Here is a 16,921-nt window from a genome sequence, read left to right as displayed (position 1 = left end):
CCTCCCCTCCCACTGAGCGAGAGACAGAGGGGGAGAACGCGTGAAGGGCGCAGGAGGACACACATGGGGCTTGTGTAATGTGTCACTGGAGCAGGGGACTCTCTCTTGGGCCTCGGACGGACCTCCTCTCATCCTCTCTATTGCATCAGTGTACAGGACTGCTTGAGGACCGTCTTCTACCGGCATGCTGGCGCTCAAGTATTTCATAATGCTGAATCTTTTGTTTGTAGGATTATGCACTTTTGCTGAATGTTAACGTTTATTGGGCTATTTTTCTTGCCTTGGCTGATTGTCATTCCTTTTTTTCTACTGCTGTGCCTCTGCGGTGACTTTTCTCATCACTCCCTACCTGTCACCTGTCTTCTTCTTCTGTTTCCTCTGAACTCTGCTCTGTGAAGGATCTGTGAGCATTGTGCTGTGACTGTGACTGACCATGGACATGCTCTGGAATTCAGCACGTCATGCTCTGAGACTGACCCTGTTGTTGGAGTGAGCAGCTGATAGCCAAGCCTGGCAGTCAGCTCTCAGCAGCTGCCTCTCAGTGCAGACCTGAAGGGGCAAGCGGACCACGGGTCAGAACAAAGTAGCAGCAGAGTGGGAGTGTTAGCTTAGCCTTTGGAGGGGTAGTACCCCCTCCTGGACACTGCTGCCCCTACACACTTTTTTTGTTTCCTGTAGCGTGACTGTTGTGCTGTTTATTTGGCGCCATGGGGAACGTACTGAGTTGCTGCCACAATCTCTCAGGCCAACAGCTCCAGCCCAAGGAGATGAGGGACCCTGATCCAGAGTGGTCGCCGCTGCTGTCGGAGGAGAACAGCGACGAGGACTGCCCGTCCCCCTCCCAGGCCATGGGGGAGGCAGAGAAGTCCCCCGTCCTGGACCAGGATCACGCTTTCTTCCCTGACATCGTCCTGAGCAGCAGCCCTGGCGCGGCCCTGGCGATAGCCGGGCACTCTCTACGCCCTGACCAGGGCGTGTGGAACCCCAGCTTCGTCCCGGACGGCAGTGACGGTGTCCAGACCGTGATCATGCAGCCGTACAGAGAGGAAGACTCACTGCAGGTGGACCTGCACCCTCTCTACGGGCCCGGGAAACCTGAGCACAACGCAGAACTTTTCAAACAGGCTGTGGGTCCAACAGAGATGGACATTGATCCTAATAAGCACAACGTAGTGCTGATGGACCATATGGAGCAGAGTGTCGACGGGGCAGAATCCGACGTGTTCCAGGACGAAGCCGCGGACGGTGGATGGACAGAGGGGGGCATATTGCGGCCGGGTCAGCAGGCAGCTGCGAGGACAACACTTAGAGCTCAGCATATGGAACACAATGCTAATCAAAAGCAACAAGGCGTGGGGCAGACAGGGCAGGGCGTGACGGAACAGATGGACCCGAGAACCGGACAGACAGAATGGCCTCTGGAACATGGAGCGTTTCCAAATGCGGTTGATCTGGCTAAAGAGAGAACGCTGCTGTCTGAGCAAGGTGTAACGGCAGATCAGAACGTGGCCTTACAAGAGCTAGGCCTGGTGTACCACAAAGACCAGAATGGAACCCCAATGCATGGCACAGAGAACGATCTAGTCCAGTTAGAACCGAACGGAGCGCAAGCTAAAACAGATTTGAAGACGGTTGGACAGAATGAGAAAGGTGCTGCACAGGCCAGACAGGGTGGGGATCAGACATCTCATGGCCTAGTCCACCCCCAGGGAGCAGCTGGACAGTTATTTCAGAATCAGGATCAGGCCCTGCCAACAGATCAAGAGTTGATGCCAGTCTATCTGAATGTGTCGGATGAAGCACTTCAGGGGGAGGAGCAGAAAGAGCAGCTGACCCTGTTTATGGTGGACAGGCTGTTTCTGGCTACCCCGCCAATCACAGGTATGATGTAAGCATGTTGTGACAGCACAGGCTTTTGAATCTTCTTTTAAAGGCCTTTAAACTAGTTTCACCTTCAATCTAGAACTGATTAGATAAAAAAAAATATTCATCTCATTAGACATTTAGACACTATTGAAGTTACAATTAACTACATTAAGGAATATGAATAACATCAATCAGTAGCTTTGAGCGTTTCACCATTGTGTACTCTGGAACAAAGTGTGGCAAAATGCACATACAGTACATACACTCAGGCACTTGCGGAGGCATTTGCACCCTCCTCTGCACTATTACAATCACTCCATTATCTTTGTTTCCCTCCTCTCCGCTCCCATGTTCACCCATTCCAGGGCCCTGTGCCAACGCCATGCGAAGCGGCCCCATGATTCATGAGCAGGAAGAGGGGGCCCTGGCCACATGGAAAGGGGACGGTGATGTGGGGCAGGATGGCGATGCCAACATGGAGGAAGTGAGCCTTAATGAGGACACGTCATTCACAGTTAAAATCCAGGCCCCTGGCACCGAGCCAGTTAACTTCCAGGTATTAAATCCTATTACTGTGGCAGTGTGGAGCCTCTAAAGGAGAGTGCCTGAAGAAGAGTCACACTGCTGTTTCGTTATCAGACCCTACCACTTTAGCTACTGTATGTGGAAAGCATAAATATCTGTTATGAAATGTGCACCAATATGTAAAGATTTTGGCAGCAATACAAACAAAGGCAATTGCTATGAAATTACTACCAAGAAATTGTTTTGTGAGCTGGTTGCAACTACAAGTAGCCTACTCTTGATCTAATATCACTTTATACTGTGCAGCTGTAAGAAATAAAAGCATGCAAAAGCTTGTGTAACTGGATTGCGATCAGTTATTGACACAGCGTACTGTATATACCTGTGTGCTGAAATGAATGAAACAGAAACGGTAATCATTTTTTAATCACTTAATAGCATTGATAGTTTGCTCATTCCGGTCATGCTTCTGCCCCGTGTCCTTTAGGTGTCCCCCATGGCGATGGTGCAGGAGCTGAAACAGCTGCTGATGGACTATGAGGAGACGTGCCATCGCACCTGCTTCTCCCTTCAGCTGGATGGAAGCACGCTGGACAACTTCACCCACATGAAGTCCATCAGCGGCATGCAGGACGGATGTGTGCTCAAGACCGTAGATGGTAAGAGTCTATGTTGACCCAGCAGCCATGTGTTTGCAAGCCTGTCAGGATTATTGACTGGTGGTAACAGTGTCATTCAGTGACAGTGAAACCCCATTACTAAGTGTCAGACTACAATGTGCAACAAATGGATATATACACAAAACAATACAGGGATACACATCAGTGTAAATTAAAATCTTTCCTAATGACTTCCGGACACAGAGGTGAAATCAAGATATGAAATACTGTTGTGTGTCCACAGAGCCCTACACCGTCCGTGAGGTACGCATCCACTTGCGCCACATCCGGAACCTTCTGAGGAGCTTGGACCCCACTGATGCCTACAACGGAGTGGACTGCAGGTCGCTGTCCTTCCTCAGACTCTTCACCGACGCAGACATGAGAGGTAGGCTACCAGGCAGCTACCCTTTGGCTCATCTGGTAGTGCACAAGGCTGGAAAGATCACGGAAAGAAAGGTCGGAAAGTCGCATTAAGGCTGCACAATGATTCTGGAATATGCAATGTAGGCATAAGGAACATGCACATATCTGATTGTACTGCTGCTTGCTGCTTGTGCCAATGCATAGCCAAATTACTTATGGCTTAAAAGAAGTGGGTGCAACAAAGCATTTAATATCAGTTCACCATGTACTGCCCTTGATTAATGATGCTTCCTTACTGTATACCGTAATGTCTGCTCAGCTGAGAGGGAGCAAAATGTCCTTTGTAGATAGTGGGTACACTCTCTCACTGCTCATGCCACCTTTCTATGCAGACAAGCCCAGGAGGAGAGGGGACGAGCTGAAGCAGGAGAGCTGTGGCCCTCCAGATTACATTCTGCCAGGGAGCAAAGAGTGCCCTCTGAGCCCTCTACAGCCAGCGGAAGAGGATGCTAAGGTAGGCTGCAGAGACACAACACACTCTTAAAACCAATGCGTTGGAAACAACACAAACTGTGTTTTCAATATGTGGACACAGAGATGTGTTACAAAAACAACACAAGCTGTGTTATTTTCAACACATACTGTCTAACAAATAACAAAAGCAATGTGTTGGAAATAACACAAACTGTGTTGTCCCTTTCTGGACACAGAGATATTCAACACATTCAACACATTAATTTTGAGAGTGCACCGGAGAAGGTGAAAATGGACACTGATTCTGTCAACCATTCACCTGGTTTCACAGGGGTTGAAATCTTGAATCATGACAGCATTTCTGTTTTGTTTTCTGGGAACAAAGCAGAACGGCTGCCTTGTTTCAGAATTTACTTCTGAGGCATGGCTTACTTTGCTCTTCCGGAAACAAATACTTTAGATAGATAGACAGACAGACAGACAGACAGACAGACAGACATACTTTATTGATCCCCAAGGGGAAATTCAAGGAATATACTTTGAATACGTTGCTGTTGCTCGGCTGTCTCGTCTGTTTTGATGGACACTGATGACCTTTTGTCCACTGGCGTCAGCCTCTGGAATTCCTTAGGGCCCTGACCATGAGTAACTGGAACCCGCCGCCAGGAAACCGGAAAATGCACGGAGACCTCATGTACCTGAATGTCGTGACACTGGAGGAACGTCACTTCAGCATCACTGCCTCGGTTCGTGGTTTCTACCTCAACCAGTGAGTAGCTTAAAAGCCTTTTGTGATGCTGTTAAATGTGTGTGCTGAATTTTAAATGTGTTTGTGAATTTGTTGCTTGTGAAATCGCAGATTTTTGAAGCAGATGCAAATGTTAGTGCTGTTATATATGATATAATAATATATTATTATATCATTGGTATTAATAACTTTTTGCTTAAAGGGATATTCCGCCATTTTTGGAAATACGCTCATTTTCCACCTCCCCTCGAGCAAAACAATCGATATTTACCTTGTTCCCGTTCATCCAGCCATTCTGTGAGTCTGGCGATACAACTTTTAGCTTCAGCCTAGCATAGATCATTGAATCGGATTAGACCATTAGCTTCTCGCCTGCTAGCTTCATGTTTAAAAGTGACTAAGATTTCTGGTAATTTTCCCATTTAAAATGTGTCTCCTCTCAAGTTAGAAAGTGCAATAAGACCAACTGAAAATGAAACCTGGCGTTTTTCTAGGCTGATTTGACATGGAACTACACTCTCATCTGGCGTAATAATCAAGGCAACTTGCAAACGTGCCATAGGCGCAGTGATATCGTACGCAGCATCTGAAAATAGTCCCCATAGACAACAACCAATAGTAGTGCCAGTAGTTTGCAAGTTGCCTTGATTATTACGCCAGATGAGAGTGTAGTTCCATGTCAAATCAGCCTAGAAAAACGCCAGGTTTCATTTTCAGTTGGTCTTATTGCACTTTCTAACTTGAGAGGAGACACGTTTTAAATGGGAAAATTACCAGAAATCTTAGTCACTTTTAAACATGAAGCTATCAGGCGAGAAGCTAATGGTCTAATCCGATTCAATGATCTATGCTAGGCTGAAGCTAAAAGTTGTATCGCCAGACTCACAGAATGGCCGGATGAACGGGAACAAGGTAAATATTGATTGTTTTGCTCAAGGGGAGGTGGAAAATGAGCGTATTTCCAAAAATGGCGGAATATCCCTTTAACATAGGCTTACTGTTTTTTTTTTTTAACAAATTCATATTCTATATGTCGCTTTGGACAAAAGCCTTTGCAAAGTAACCATAAATCCTAATAACCATAACCATAAACAAATAGAATCTTAAACCTATTTCAAATGTTGCCTCTCATGTGTGTGTATAATGTGGTGTTGTCTAAGGTCAACCAGTTTCAGCTTCAACCCAAAGCCAGCGAACCCCAGTGTCCTTAGCCATGATTTAGTGGACCTTCTGAATCACATCAGCCCCTCGTTTAAGAAGAATTTCAGTGCCTTGTTGAAAAAGAGGTGTGTGTAGTCATTTGGTCAAACATAATAACATTCCAATACCTTTTTTAAACTTTACATCTAAAAGTCTGTGTCCACTACCTTGATAATGTTTTAGATATTTATTTAACCTTTACATTCTTGAGGATAGCCCTAATTTTCAATGATGCCAAGATTACAGTCACAATGAAAATAGCACACAATAATACAGTACGCAATAGTATTAGTGACATGTACAAATACACCAAAACAAAGTAACCAATGGTTGCTTATCTTCTTGTTTAATTGTGACTTTGCTCACATTAGGGTCCACAGGCACCCTTTTGAAAGGTTGGAAACCCCTTTCCAGCAGTACAGCTGGACAGCTCCAAAGGTTGACCACTATTTAGACTCAGTGAGAGCTGAGGATGCCCAGACCTCCCGCATGGGTTATGAGGAGCACATACCTGGACAGGTAGGGAGTATCACCTCAGCAGTTATAATCTCTATAGTTATCCATGCCTGATGGGGCGACCTGTCATAAAATGTCTAAGAGATTCCTTAAGAGAGAGATTCATAATCATGATATGGTACTTTTTTTGGTGGGTCACACAGTGTTTTTCTTTTGTGTGTGTGTGGGGTTGTTGGGTGTCTGTAGACACGGGACTGGAATGAGGAGCTGCAGTCCACCAGGGAACTCCCACGGAAGAACCTCGGTGAACGACTGCTGAGGGAAAGGGCTATTTTCAAGGTGAGCACTTCACACTTTATACACTAATGAATATTCACATTTGAATCCACTGAATGGTACTGTCTTACTGTATTTACCCCCTTTAGACCTCGAGATGATATTTATTGTTGGTTACTCTACATACTTTGAATAATAAAAGTGAATTCAATAAAATTTGAAATTACATATTATTCTCACAATCTGTCTCCAGTGCTTTCTCCGTCTTTATTTCTCAAACATCTCTCGTCCTCAGACAAACTCTGACTTTGTTTCTACGGCAACGCGTGGCGCCACGGCCGTGGTCGACGGCAACGTGATGCCCCTCAACCCCGGCGACGAGCCGCGTATGCACATGTTCATCTGGAACAACATCTTCTTCAGCCTGGGCTTCGACGTGAAGGACCACTACTTGGAGCAGGGCGGGGACCCCGCGGCCCACGCCGCGCCCACAAACGACCTCAAAGGCGTCCGGGCCTACGCGTCCATAGACGCGGAGGGACTCCACACACTGGGCACCGTCGTGGTGGATTACCGGGGCTACCGGGTCACTGCCCAGTCCATTGTGCCGGGCCTGCTGGAGAAGGACCAGGAGCAGAGCGTAATCTATGGCTCCATCGACTTTGGCAAGAGCGTTGTGAGCGACGCCAGGTACAAACGAACATTAAGAACGACGTCTACGTATATCTGAGCAGAGTGATGAATCAGATACAGATCTATGGATCGGTTAAAAGCTTCTGCCGAGATTAATTGATCTTGTTAGAGTCTTTGATGTTCTCATTTAGGATCTGATAAAACAAATTAATTAAACATGCAAGTCCCCCCCCCCCCCCTTCCCTTTCTTAAAGGTTTGTGGAGCTGCTTGAGAAGACCAGCAGGCACCTAAGGATCCAACGTCACCTCGTCTTAAACAAGAAGGGCGAACGTGTGGAGCTGTGCTCCTCCGTGGAATGCAAGGGCATTGTGGGGAATGACAGACGCTTCTACGTCTTGGACCTGATCCGTACCTTTCCGTCGGACCTCAACTTTCTCCCCTCGGCAGAGGAACGTCCGGCAGAGGGCCAGAGGCCCGGGTTCCCGCGTCAGCACCAGCATCGCTTGGTGTGCCTGAGGCAGGAACTGGTCGAGTTGTTCATCGAGCACAGGTGAGGAGTGTACCTGATCGACCCCTACTGATACCAGAGAGGGTTAAAGCGGATAGTAATGAAGGAGCTTTGCTGATACGCTCACTAAACTCTATAGCCAAAAAGTGTGATTTCACCGAATAAAACCATTGGCTTTGCATTATGTTCAAACATCTGAATTAGGGAAGTTGCGTTGTTTAGCACTGGAGTGAATGCTGTCAGCCCATTACCAGAGTTGATAGACAAGATAGATTTTTCTGTCTCTGAATGTGCTGAGAAGCGACACGATGATAGACAGAAACCATTTAAAGGGTTTCAGCAAAGCCGTGATGGCTTGCTGGCCCACAAACGCGACTGAAATATATAACTCCAGTCAGACAGTGCCAGTTAGAGGGTGTGGCAGTACCAAATCAATTCACAATAATGGCATCACTAAGATGGTGTAAATACCAGGATGAATTACGAGGACACCTGCAAGTGTACTACCAATCCCATCATATTTCAGGTACTATCGTTTCTTGGAGATGGTCAACAGACGAGATGGACCGTCTACAGCAACAGACAGTGAAGACACGGACATGCAGCTAATATCTCTAGACGACAGCACGTCTGTTGTAGCCGAGAAACAGATGTTCCCTCTCAGTGATTCTGACCCAGATTGGTCCATTGCAGGTAAGAGTCCTGCTTGTAAGGTATACTTGAGTATCACATGGGTTATTTGGGTTGGGACTATCTTGCCTTCTTATACCCCCAAATCTATAGACCAGACTGTCCAAAGCAGGACAACATTGAATAGTGTTTTTCACTTTTTCTCTAAGAGATCTGGCCAAAGATTTTACGGCCAAACTAAATGTTCCTTTGTTTATGTCCCCTTGAAGGTTGCGCTGACAGTGTGCTTGCTGAAGCTTGTAAAATGGTGGGATCCACAAGCACAACATCCTTTGACATCCGTTTCAACCCTAATGCCTTCTGTCCGGGTGGGTATGCTGAATCTACTGTTTGCAAATGACAAATGTGGGAAACTAACAAGGTGTCATCTGTTTTTGAGAAACAGTTTGTGTGTGTGTGTGTGTGTGTGTGTGTGTGTGTGTGTGTGTGTGTGTGTGTGTGTGTGTGCGTGTGCGTGTGTGTGTGTGCGTGCGTGCGTGCGTGCCTGTGTGTGTGTGTCTGTGTGTCTGTGTGTGTCTGTATGTGTTTGTGCATGTGTGTGTGTGTGCATGTGTGCGTGCGTGCAGGCGTGCGTGCAGGCGTTCGTGCATGTGTTCGTGTGCACATGTGTTCACGTGTGTATGTGCACCCTGGTATGTGTTTGTGTTTGTGTGAGTGTCTGTGCATATAACGTGTTATCTGTGTGCATTTGTGTTTGACCTCCATAGCTGTGCACTTCCCTGAGGAACACGCTGCGGATCTACAGGCACAGAGGCTCTTAATCAAGGAAGCCGCTGCCTTCCTCGTCAACACACAGATCCCAGCCCTGGTATGAGCAACACCTTCCACACTAACTTGACCCCCCCCCCCTCCCCCCTCCCATCTGGCTGTCACTGAATCCTCAACGAGAGTGTTTCTGTGCAGGTCAAGAGCTGCATGGATCACACCACCTTGCCGATGGATGGTGCCACCCTGACGGAGGCTTTGCATCGTCACGGAGTAAATGTCCGCTACCTGGGCACAGTTGTGGAGGCCATGGAAAGCATGCCTGAAAGGGAAAAGCTGGACTATGTCTATGTGAGTTTGCCTTATGCCACATTCATGAGTAATGTGCACAGTGTGTACTGTACATTGATCATCATCCTGCAGTACATACAAGTGCAGTACAAGTACAGACAAGTGCCCATCATGTGTCGTGTGTACACTAGGATACAAGGAGCAGAAAGTAAGTTAACTGTGACTTCATATGTCTGCAGAGGATTTCAGTTGCAGAGCTGATCACAAGATGCACAAAGCATCTGTTCAGGACATACTTCCAGGTAAGAGCTTCTCTTCCCGTGGTCATGCACAATGATTGACAGCAGAGTGAGCCGTTATTCACTTTTGTTTGTGTTTGTGTGTGTGTGTGTGTGTGTGTGTGTGTGTGTGTGTGTGTGTGTGTGTGTGTGTGTGTGTGTGTGTGTGTGTGTGTGTGTGTGTGTGTGTGCGTGTGCGTGTGCGTGTGTGTGTGTGTGCATGTGTGTGTGTGTGTGTGTGTGTGTGCGTGCGTATGTGTGCATGTGCGTGTGCATGTGCATGTGTGTGAGTTTGTGTGTGTGTGTGCGTGCGTGTGTGTATGTGTGTGTGTGTGCGCGTGTGCATTCTATATTCCTCCTCAGGCAGTGGAGCCTTCCTCCCTCTCCGCCTCTGTGGCCCATTTCCTCAACTGCTTCCTGAGCTCGTTTTCGGACACCGCCGGACCCCAGACCACCGAGAGGCGGCGGAGCAGGCGCAGGAAGAGCCGCGTGTCGGGGGCGGCGTCCGCAGTGGCCACCAGCGGCTCGTGGGTGGGCCTCACCGCCAAGGAGCTGTGGAGGACCATCTCAGCAGAGGCACAGGAGTACTACCACTACGCCCTCCAGTGGTGAGAACCCCGAAGTGCACCTGTTCATACAAACAGACTCAGTTCAGGCTCACAGATTGTGGCTAAAAGAATGCATTGGCATTGAAAATGTGTATCACATTTGATTTTTTTTTATACCCATAACTGACGATAATGTTAATTGAATGTATCTGAACAGTGAGTCTCATACACAGCTTACATGCTATTGAATATGACCGTGTGGTTACAGCCACAAGTCACATTTAACTACAGAGGTGTAAGTGCTAGATGATGCACTTAACTTTACAGTAAAATCATTCATAAAATCATGCAAACGTCACATGATGGAATCGCATCATTCATTGCCCTCTCTGTGCCCTCTACGTGTCCTGACAGTGTGCTGCCACCTGCTGGTACACATATGTATCAACTAACCTCCGTTTGTCTGTGACCTAGTGAGAGTGTGGAGCAGGCGGTGGAGAAGTACAGTGTCCAGAGGATCACGCTACTCAGAGAGATCGCCCTGAAAACAGGCATCCAGGTGACCCTGCCTTCCCATCTCTGCATGACAGTGCATCATTGGTGCAACCCTATCTAGTCGTGAATCAGTTCCAGTTTCATATTAGACAATGGCTGTCTTTTTAAAAGATGACCTTTGAAACGTACGTATAATAAGATAGGATAATAGGATTCTTATCTTTAGATTAGATTGGATTCTTTTTATAAAACCTGTACAGGAAATGACAGTGTCACAGCAGCTTCAAGACAGACACAACACCACACATTGACTCAAGTATATCCATACCTGTTAAGTTCAAATAAATGTAAAACATATTTGGTACCACTTCATTTGAAGGGGTCTACATAGGGGTGACATGTAAAAGTCATAAGAATGACAAGACAAATGTCATGCACAGTTTAGTTTTGGTTTTCGACATTCCAAAAACCGAATGACACATTCTGACAATAGTCCTAAACATCAATAATGTGTCATAAATGTGCATGACATGTGTCATAACGGTTACATGTCACCCCTATGTAGATCCCTTCAAATAAAGTGTTACCCAAAAATGATACATTGAACTGTGGAAGAGATCTTTATTATTGCTGCATCTTAATTGTGCACTTACTGTACATGACATTGGTTGTGCGATTACATTTGTACATTGATAGTGCATCGCTGGCCTGTTTAATTTTACTTGCATATTCCTTAGGTCCTACTGAAGGAATACCACTTTGAAAACAAACGCAGTCCAACATTCACAGAGGAGGATATTCTGAACATATTCCCTGTAGTGAAACACATTCGGCCCAGCGCTTCTGATGCCATTCTCTTCTTCCAGAGTGGTCAGACAAAAGTACAAGAAGGTACGTAGAATGTGATGTCACTGTTGTGGCAAGATGCTCAGTGTGCAATTACCACAACAACATGGTTTCTGTAACTGTTCTATTAGTGTTTAATTCCCTTTAAAGGTGCAGCCCACAATTCTAATCATGTACACTCTTTCATTTTTCCTCACAGTCCTTTCGCTGTATGTTATAAATATACATACAATATCATTATTATATTTATATATTCCTTTATATCACTGTATAATTGCAGACTGTGCCTTTAGAGTAAGATGATGTGTAGAAACAGTTCTGCTGGCTGGTTCTGTAGCCAGCTTTTTCAGAACCAAGTTTGTTTTGTAAAAGTGAATAAATAATACTAATATCATTGTCTATCTGCATGTGTGTGTGTGTGTGTGTGTATGTGTGTTTGTAGGACTGCTAAAAGAAGGAGCTGAGATGATTGCTCAGGCCCTCGGCCTCTTCACTAATGTGTATGGAGTTATGCATGAACAGATCTGTGCCTGTCTACGACTCCTGGGGCGAATCCACTACATCCTGGGAGACTATGCTGAGGTGTGTGGATTCATTGGGCTCTTGAAACTGGGAAATGAAAAAGAGCTTTGTTTTACGTTTGCTTTTATGGTGCATGCAAATTAATTGTGTGTGTGTGTGTGTGTGTGTGTGTGTGTGCACATTTTCCATCAAAGGCTCTAAACCACCAACAGAAAGCTGTCTTGATGAGTGAAAGAGCATTGGGAATTGACAATCCTCACACAGTTCAAGAATACGTAAGTCTTTGTAAATCATTGATAGTCACATTTGTATGTCAACATACTCTCTCATATGGTAATGCATTTGTTGTACTTCGTTCCATAACAAAGAAACAACAAACATTCTTTCATGTAGTGATATATGGTCAAATTCTTCAGAGAAAAGTCTCCGAGTCTCCTTCTTCAGAGGGAGAAACAACGACCTCAGTCAACAGAAGATTCACAGTGTTGTCCTTTTCGTCTCTGTGTTCAGATGCACCTGAGTGTAATCTGAAGACCTCAGTCAACAGAAGATTCAGTGTTGTCCTTTTCGTCTCTGTGTTCAGATGCACCTGGGCCTGTACTGTTTTGCGGGAGCGCAGCCGGTGACGTCCCTGCGGTTGCTGTACCGGGCGCGGTACCTCATCCTGATGGTGTGTGGGGAGGACCACCCGGAGATGGCCCTGCTGGACGTGAGTGCACACCACAGGGAGCAGCCCCACACACACACACACACACACACACACACACACACACGTACACACACACACACACACACACACACACACATCCAGCTGAGCTCCAAACGCAACACAACAATGAAATATGCTGTTTTTAAATGTGGGCCTGTTGTATGTTGGTGTTGTTTTGTGAAATCATTTTGAGAGCTAAGATAAGAGGGTCTGTTTTGCCTTTGATTCTTTTGAATAATCTATGATTTTACACTTACATTGCCCTCCCCCCCTCACTCAGACTCACACACACACACACACACACACACACACACACACACACACACACACACACACAGCATGATAACTAATTTCAAACAAAACTTTACAAGACTTTAAAAACCAACTCATAAATTGATCTGACAAAACCCTACAAATCTAATGCATTCATATTCCAAAGCAGAGTGCACTGATATTGCAGCATTTATCTACAACACAATGTATTATTTACAATGCATGTTTAGTGCAGAGGTGCAGATTGACCTTCCTTTGGCTTGATTTAAACAAAACCAGAGCAGTTTGGCTCCTCCTTTAGCTGCCGGAGTAGGTGTAGAGGGTTCACAGTGAACCTCAGTCTGTTTTTAGATCTGTGTCATTCATTTTTAACATGGTTGTTGTTTTTGCCTCGTTTGGCTCAATTGCATTGTTTGCCTCCGCTGCTGTTTGTGTGCAGAGTAAGATCGGTCTGGTGCTGCACGCGTTGACAGAGTATAGTCTCTCCCTGAGGTTTCTGGAGAATGCTCTTTCCATCAACATCAAGTATCATGGACCCTCATCACTCAAAGTGGCACACAGGTAAATAAATCATGGAGGTATCAGGGAAGTGAGGGAGAGTGTTAATGATTTGGTACTCAGACCAAGAGAATCTTTATTCACTTAAAAATATTCACTCTCAAAACATATGCCGTATGAATTCAGCAGATTTAATTTCCGATAGAATGTTCATTTATTCAGATTTCCTGTTTACCTCTTTAGTATTATTTATCTATTTAATTGTGTGTCATATTACAACACATATTTTGGTCACACACACCCCTCTCCACTACTTTTGTCACTCATGCAATTCTCTGTTGTTGTCTTTAGCCATTACTTAGTGGCCAAAGCATACGAGAGCAAAGGGGAGTTCCGCGCCGCTCTTCAGCATGAGAAAGAATGCTATACAGTTTACAAGAAACAGGTGAGTGATCCTTATGACAGAGAAGCCCCTTATATCTGCATTTACCTTTCTTTTTTTTTTACTGAATTTGTTGAGATGGCAGAATTACAAAGCCAAAATGTTTTATCTATTTACCTCTGGCGGGAGAGGTATATTTTTGTGATGAATAAATCCTATCATCGTTTTTCTGCAGCTCGGAGAGCACCACGATAAGACGAAGGAGAGCTCAGAGTACCTGAAACACCTGACTCAGCAGGCCGTGACCCTGCAGCGCACCATGAACATGATCTACCAGACCGGACATGATACTAGCATCGCTCCGCTCCATGTTTGTTGCTCTTCTTAAATATTAACCATAACCTTCAAAATGTTCTAGGTGTGTGTGGGTGTGTGTGTGTGTGTGTGTGTGGGTGAGAGAGAGAGAGAGAGAGAGAGAGAGAGAGTGTGTGTGTGTGTGTGTGTGTGTAAGAGAGAGAGAGAGAGAGAGAGAGCACCATAAAGCTGCACAAAGTGTGTGTGTGTGTGGGGGGGGGGGGTATGTGTGTGTGTGTGTGTGTGTTTGTGGGTGGGTGGGTGTGGGTGTGTGTGGGTGAGAGAGAGAGAGAGAGAGAGAGAGAGAGAGAGAGTGTGTGTGTGTGTGTGTGTGTGTGTGTGTAAGAGAGAGAGAGAGAGAGAGAGAGAGAGAGAGCACCATAAAGCTGCACAAAGTGTAATGTCTGTTGAGTTGTCATTCTATGTGTTGGCAGTTGGATCCTCCAAGCAGGATATGGATCCTAGAACAGCTCAATCTGATCAGTGGAGTTGTTCTCATCCCCCTTAGGTAAATAAAGGAATGTTTATATTGTGTATGTGCACAACTGTCACACACACGTTTCTTACTGCAGAGAAGTCATTTCAGTTCTCTCTGTGTGTGTGTGTGTGTGTGTGTGTGTGTGTGTGTGTGTGTGTGTGTGTGTGTGTATTAGGGATATCAGGGAAAAGTCAGAATGCAGAATGACTTGTACAGTATGTGATTTTTCTGTCATGTCTGACCTGAATCTTTCTTCATTTATGTTCTTGACAGTAACAAGGATCTGGAGAACCTAAGGGACCAAGCACTGAAAACTCAGTCACTGGCAGTCAGGGCTTGAAATCAGACAGGAACCTCCATGATCCATTACAGTGCCCCCTACAGCTTGGGAGGGTTTGAGATTCAGTGCACATTTGGGAGGGTATTGCTTTGTAGCCTATTAATTTATTTTCTTTTTAGGTCTACACGTTTCTGTTTCTGATAACTTTATTAAAGGGTATAGTAAACATTGAGAATGCAGTGCATAAACAAAACATTACATTAGGAGGCGTTATGTTATAGATTGGGTGATTACATTGTAAAACAATGGTCCTTCAAAAGGTTCATTCATGGCTGAAAAGGTGAAGACTTTCTCCAAGAATTAGGCAATTACTACTTAGGAGCTGTTTAACTTGTTGATCATAAAATAAGCTGTTCTTGGGATTACAGGCCACTGTATGATTAAGGGACAATTTCTGCTCAGAAGAAAATTGTGGTGATGAGTCACTCAATTACTGACAGTGCACTGCTAATAAAGAGAGCCCTGAATATTAGATTCTGAAATGGTGGAAGGCATGTCTTTGAACTTCTTTAAATGTTCATTTTGAATGTATAGTGACTGTTTAACTAATTAGTATTGCTACAAATATGATACATGTGAGTATGTTGTCTGAAAGGATTAATGTTAAAGATGTTGAATAGTTCATCTAATGAACAGATTTATGCCTGAAAACAGATTTAATCTAAAATCTAATGCTGCTGTTGCTTTTTTATTATTCTGTTCTTGTTTCATTCCTTTGAGTAAAAGCCCTTTCACACCATGTCCGACATTTGAGACTAAATATTTGCACAGTATCATGCAAGGAAATAAATATGTGTGTTTGTAGTCTTTACAAACAAAGATGGAATGTGTTCAGTATGTATTCAATTACCAGTGTGATTCCATGTTAATATTTCATCTGAAAATTGGGACTTGGTGTGAAAGGGCCTTAAGTATTTATTGGTTAACAAGTTGTAATGTAAGAAATTAATTTACTGGAAGTAAAAAGAAGACCAATTAAATGGTCTATTTGGGATGATACTCTGACGTCTTGTGAATGTTTTTTGTGATGTGTCTGATATTGACCAAGATCCCTTTTTAGATTTCAGCATGGAAGGATGGGATACTGGATGCTGGAGGGGGAAAAAACTATGACAGTGTTTTCAGTTTCCAAAAACATGAGTCAAAATTCTGAATACAAGTCTACATGTGGTAAATGGGGAAAAAACGGCAATACCTCGATCAACCACAAGATGGTGCAAAGAGGGATGTTTTTTGGTGACGTCCCATGTACAGAGAGGCACACTTGGTGACCTTTCCACCTCTCCACGTTGTGCCGTTGGTCTCTGGTTGCTGTTTTAAGTCTGTCTAGGTATGGTTTGCATGGGAGTGTCCTGAAAGCTATCAACAATGGTGTCTTTAGAAACAGGACTTTGACTACATTCACATAATATACCGCGTATGACTAGTCCAAGCATGAAAGTGGAGTAAAGAATAGAGTAAGTGTAGATTGTGTGGAGGAGGGAGGTCAATGTTTGGTCAACATTGCTCTCAAGCTGCCTGCATGCATGCATATCCTACTTTTATTATGCAGTTTTTATAATGTTATGTCATCACACAAAATTGATGGAATTGCAACCTAAAATGTCATGAGCATATGGGTCTAACAAGTGTAGACAAAGACACTACATGCACACACACACACACACACACACACACACACACACACACACACACAGAGAGAGAGAGAGAGAGAGAGAGAGAGAGAATGTGGCATTCATATGGGCTTGCAGGAGCAAAAGTAGGGTAATTAATCATTTGTAATGCAGCTGCAGTTTAGTG

At 44.8% G+C, this 16,921-nt stretch overlaps 1 protein-coding gene across 1 annotated transcript; it reads left to right on the top strand.

Annotated features, from left to right (window-relative positions):
* The first annotated feature begins 707 nt into the window (after positions 1 to 707).
* Positions 708 to 16,103, top strand: LOC134080829 (clustered mitochondria protein homolog). The gene is made up of 27 exons (XM_062537440.1): positions 708 to 1,881; positions 2,232 to 2,422; positions 2,879 to 3,050; positions 3,295 to 3,438; positions 3,809 to 3,930; positions 4,505 to 4,659; positions 5,799 to 5,924; positions 6,210 to 6,357; positions 6,541 to 6,633; positions 6,866 to 7,260; positions 7,458 to 7,754; positions 8,239 to 8,405; positions 8,612 to 8,710; positions 9,110 to 9,210; positions 9,306 to 9,458; positions 9,638 to 9,700; positions 10,040 to 10,284; positions 10,699 to 10,783; positions 11,457 to 11,610; positions 12,008 to 12,147; positions 12,282 to 12,362; positions 12,671 to 12,796; positions 13,509 to 13,630; positions 13,919 to 14,012; positions 14,185 to 14,319; positions 14,738 to 14,811; positions 15,055 to 16,103. The coding sequence occupies exons 1-27, from the start codon at positions 708 to 710 to the stop codon at positions 15,119 to 15,121; spliced, it is 4,923 nt and encodes a 1,640-aa protein (XP_062393424.1). The 3' UTR covers positions 15,122 to 16,103.
* Positions 16,104 to 16,921: the final 818 nt, after the last annotated feature.

Source organism: Sardina pilchardus, chromosome 5 (assembly GCF_963854185.1).
Source record: "Sardina pilchardus chromosome 5, fSarPil1.1, whole genome shotgun sequence".
Lineage (NCBI taxonomy): Eukaryota > Metazoa > Chordata > Actinopteri > Clupeiformes > Clupeidae > Sardina > Sardina pilchardus.
Note: the sequence above shows the minus strand (reverse complement) of the source record. Positions and strands in the feature narration are given on the sequence as shown.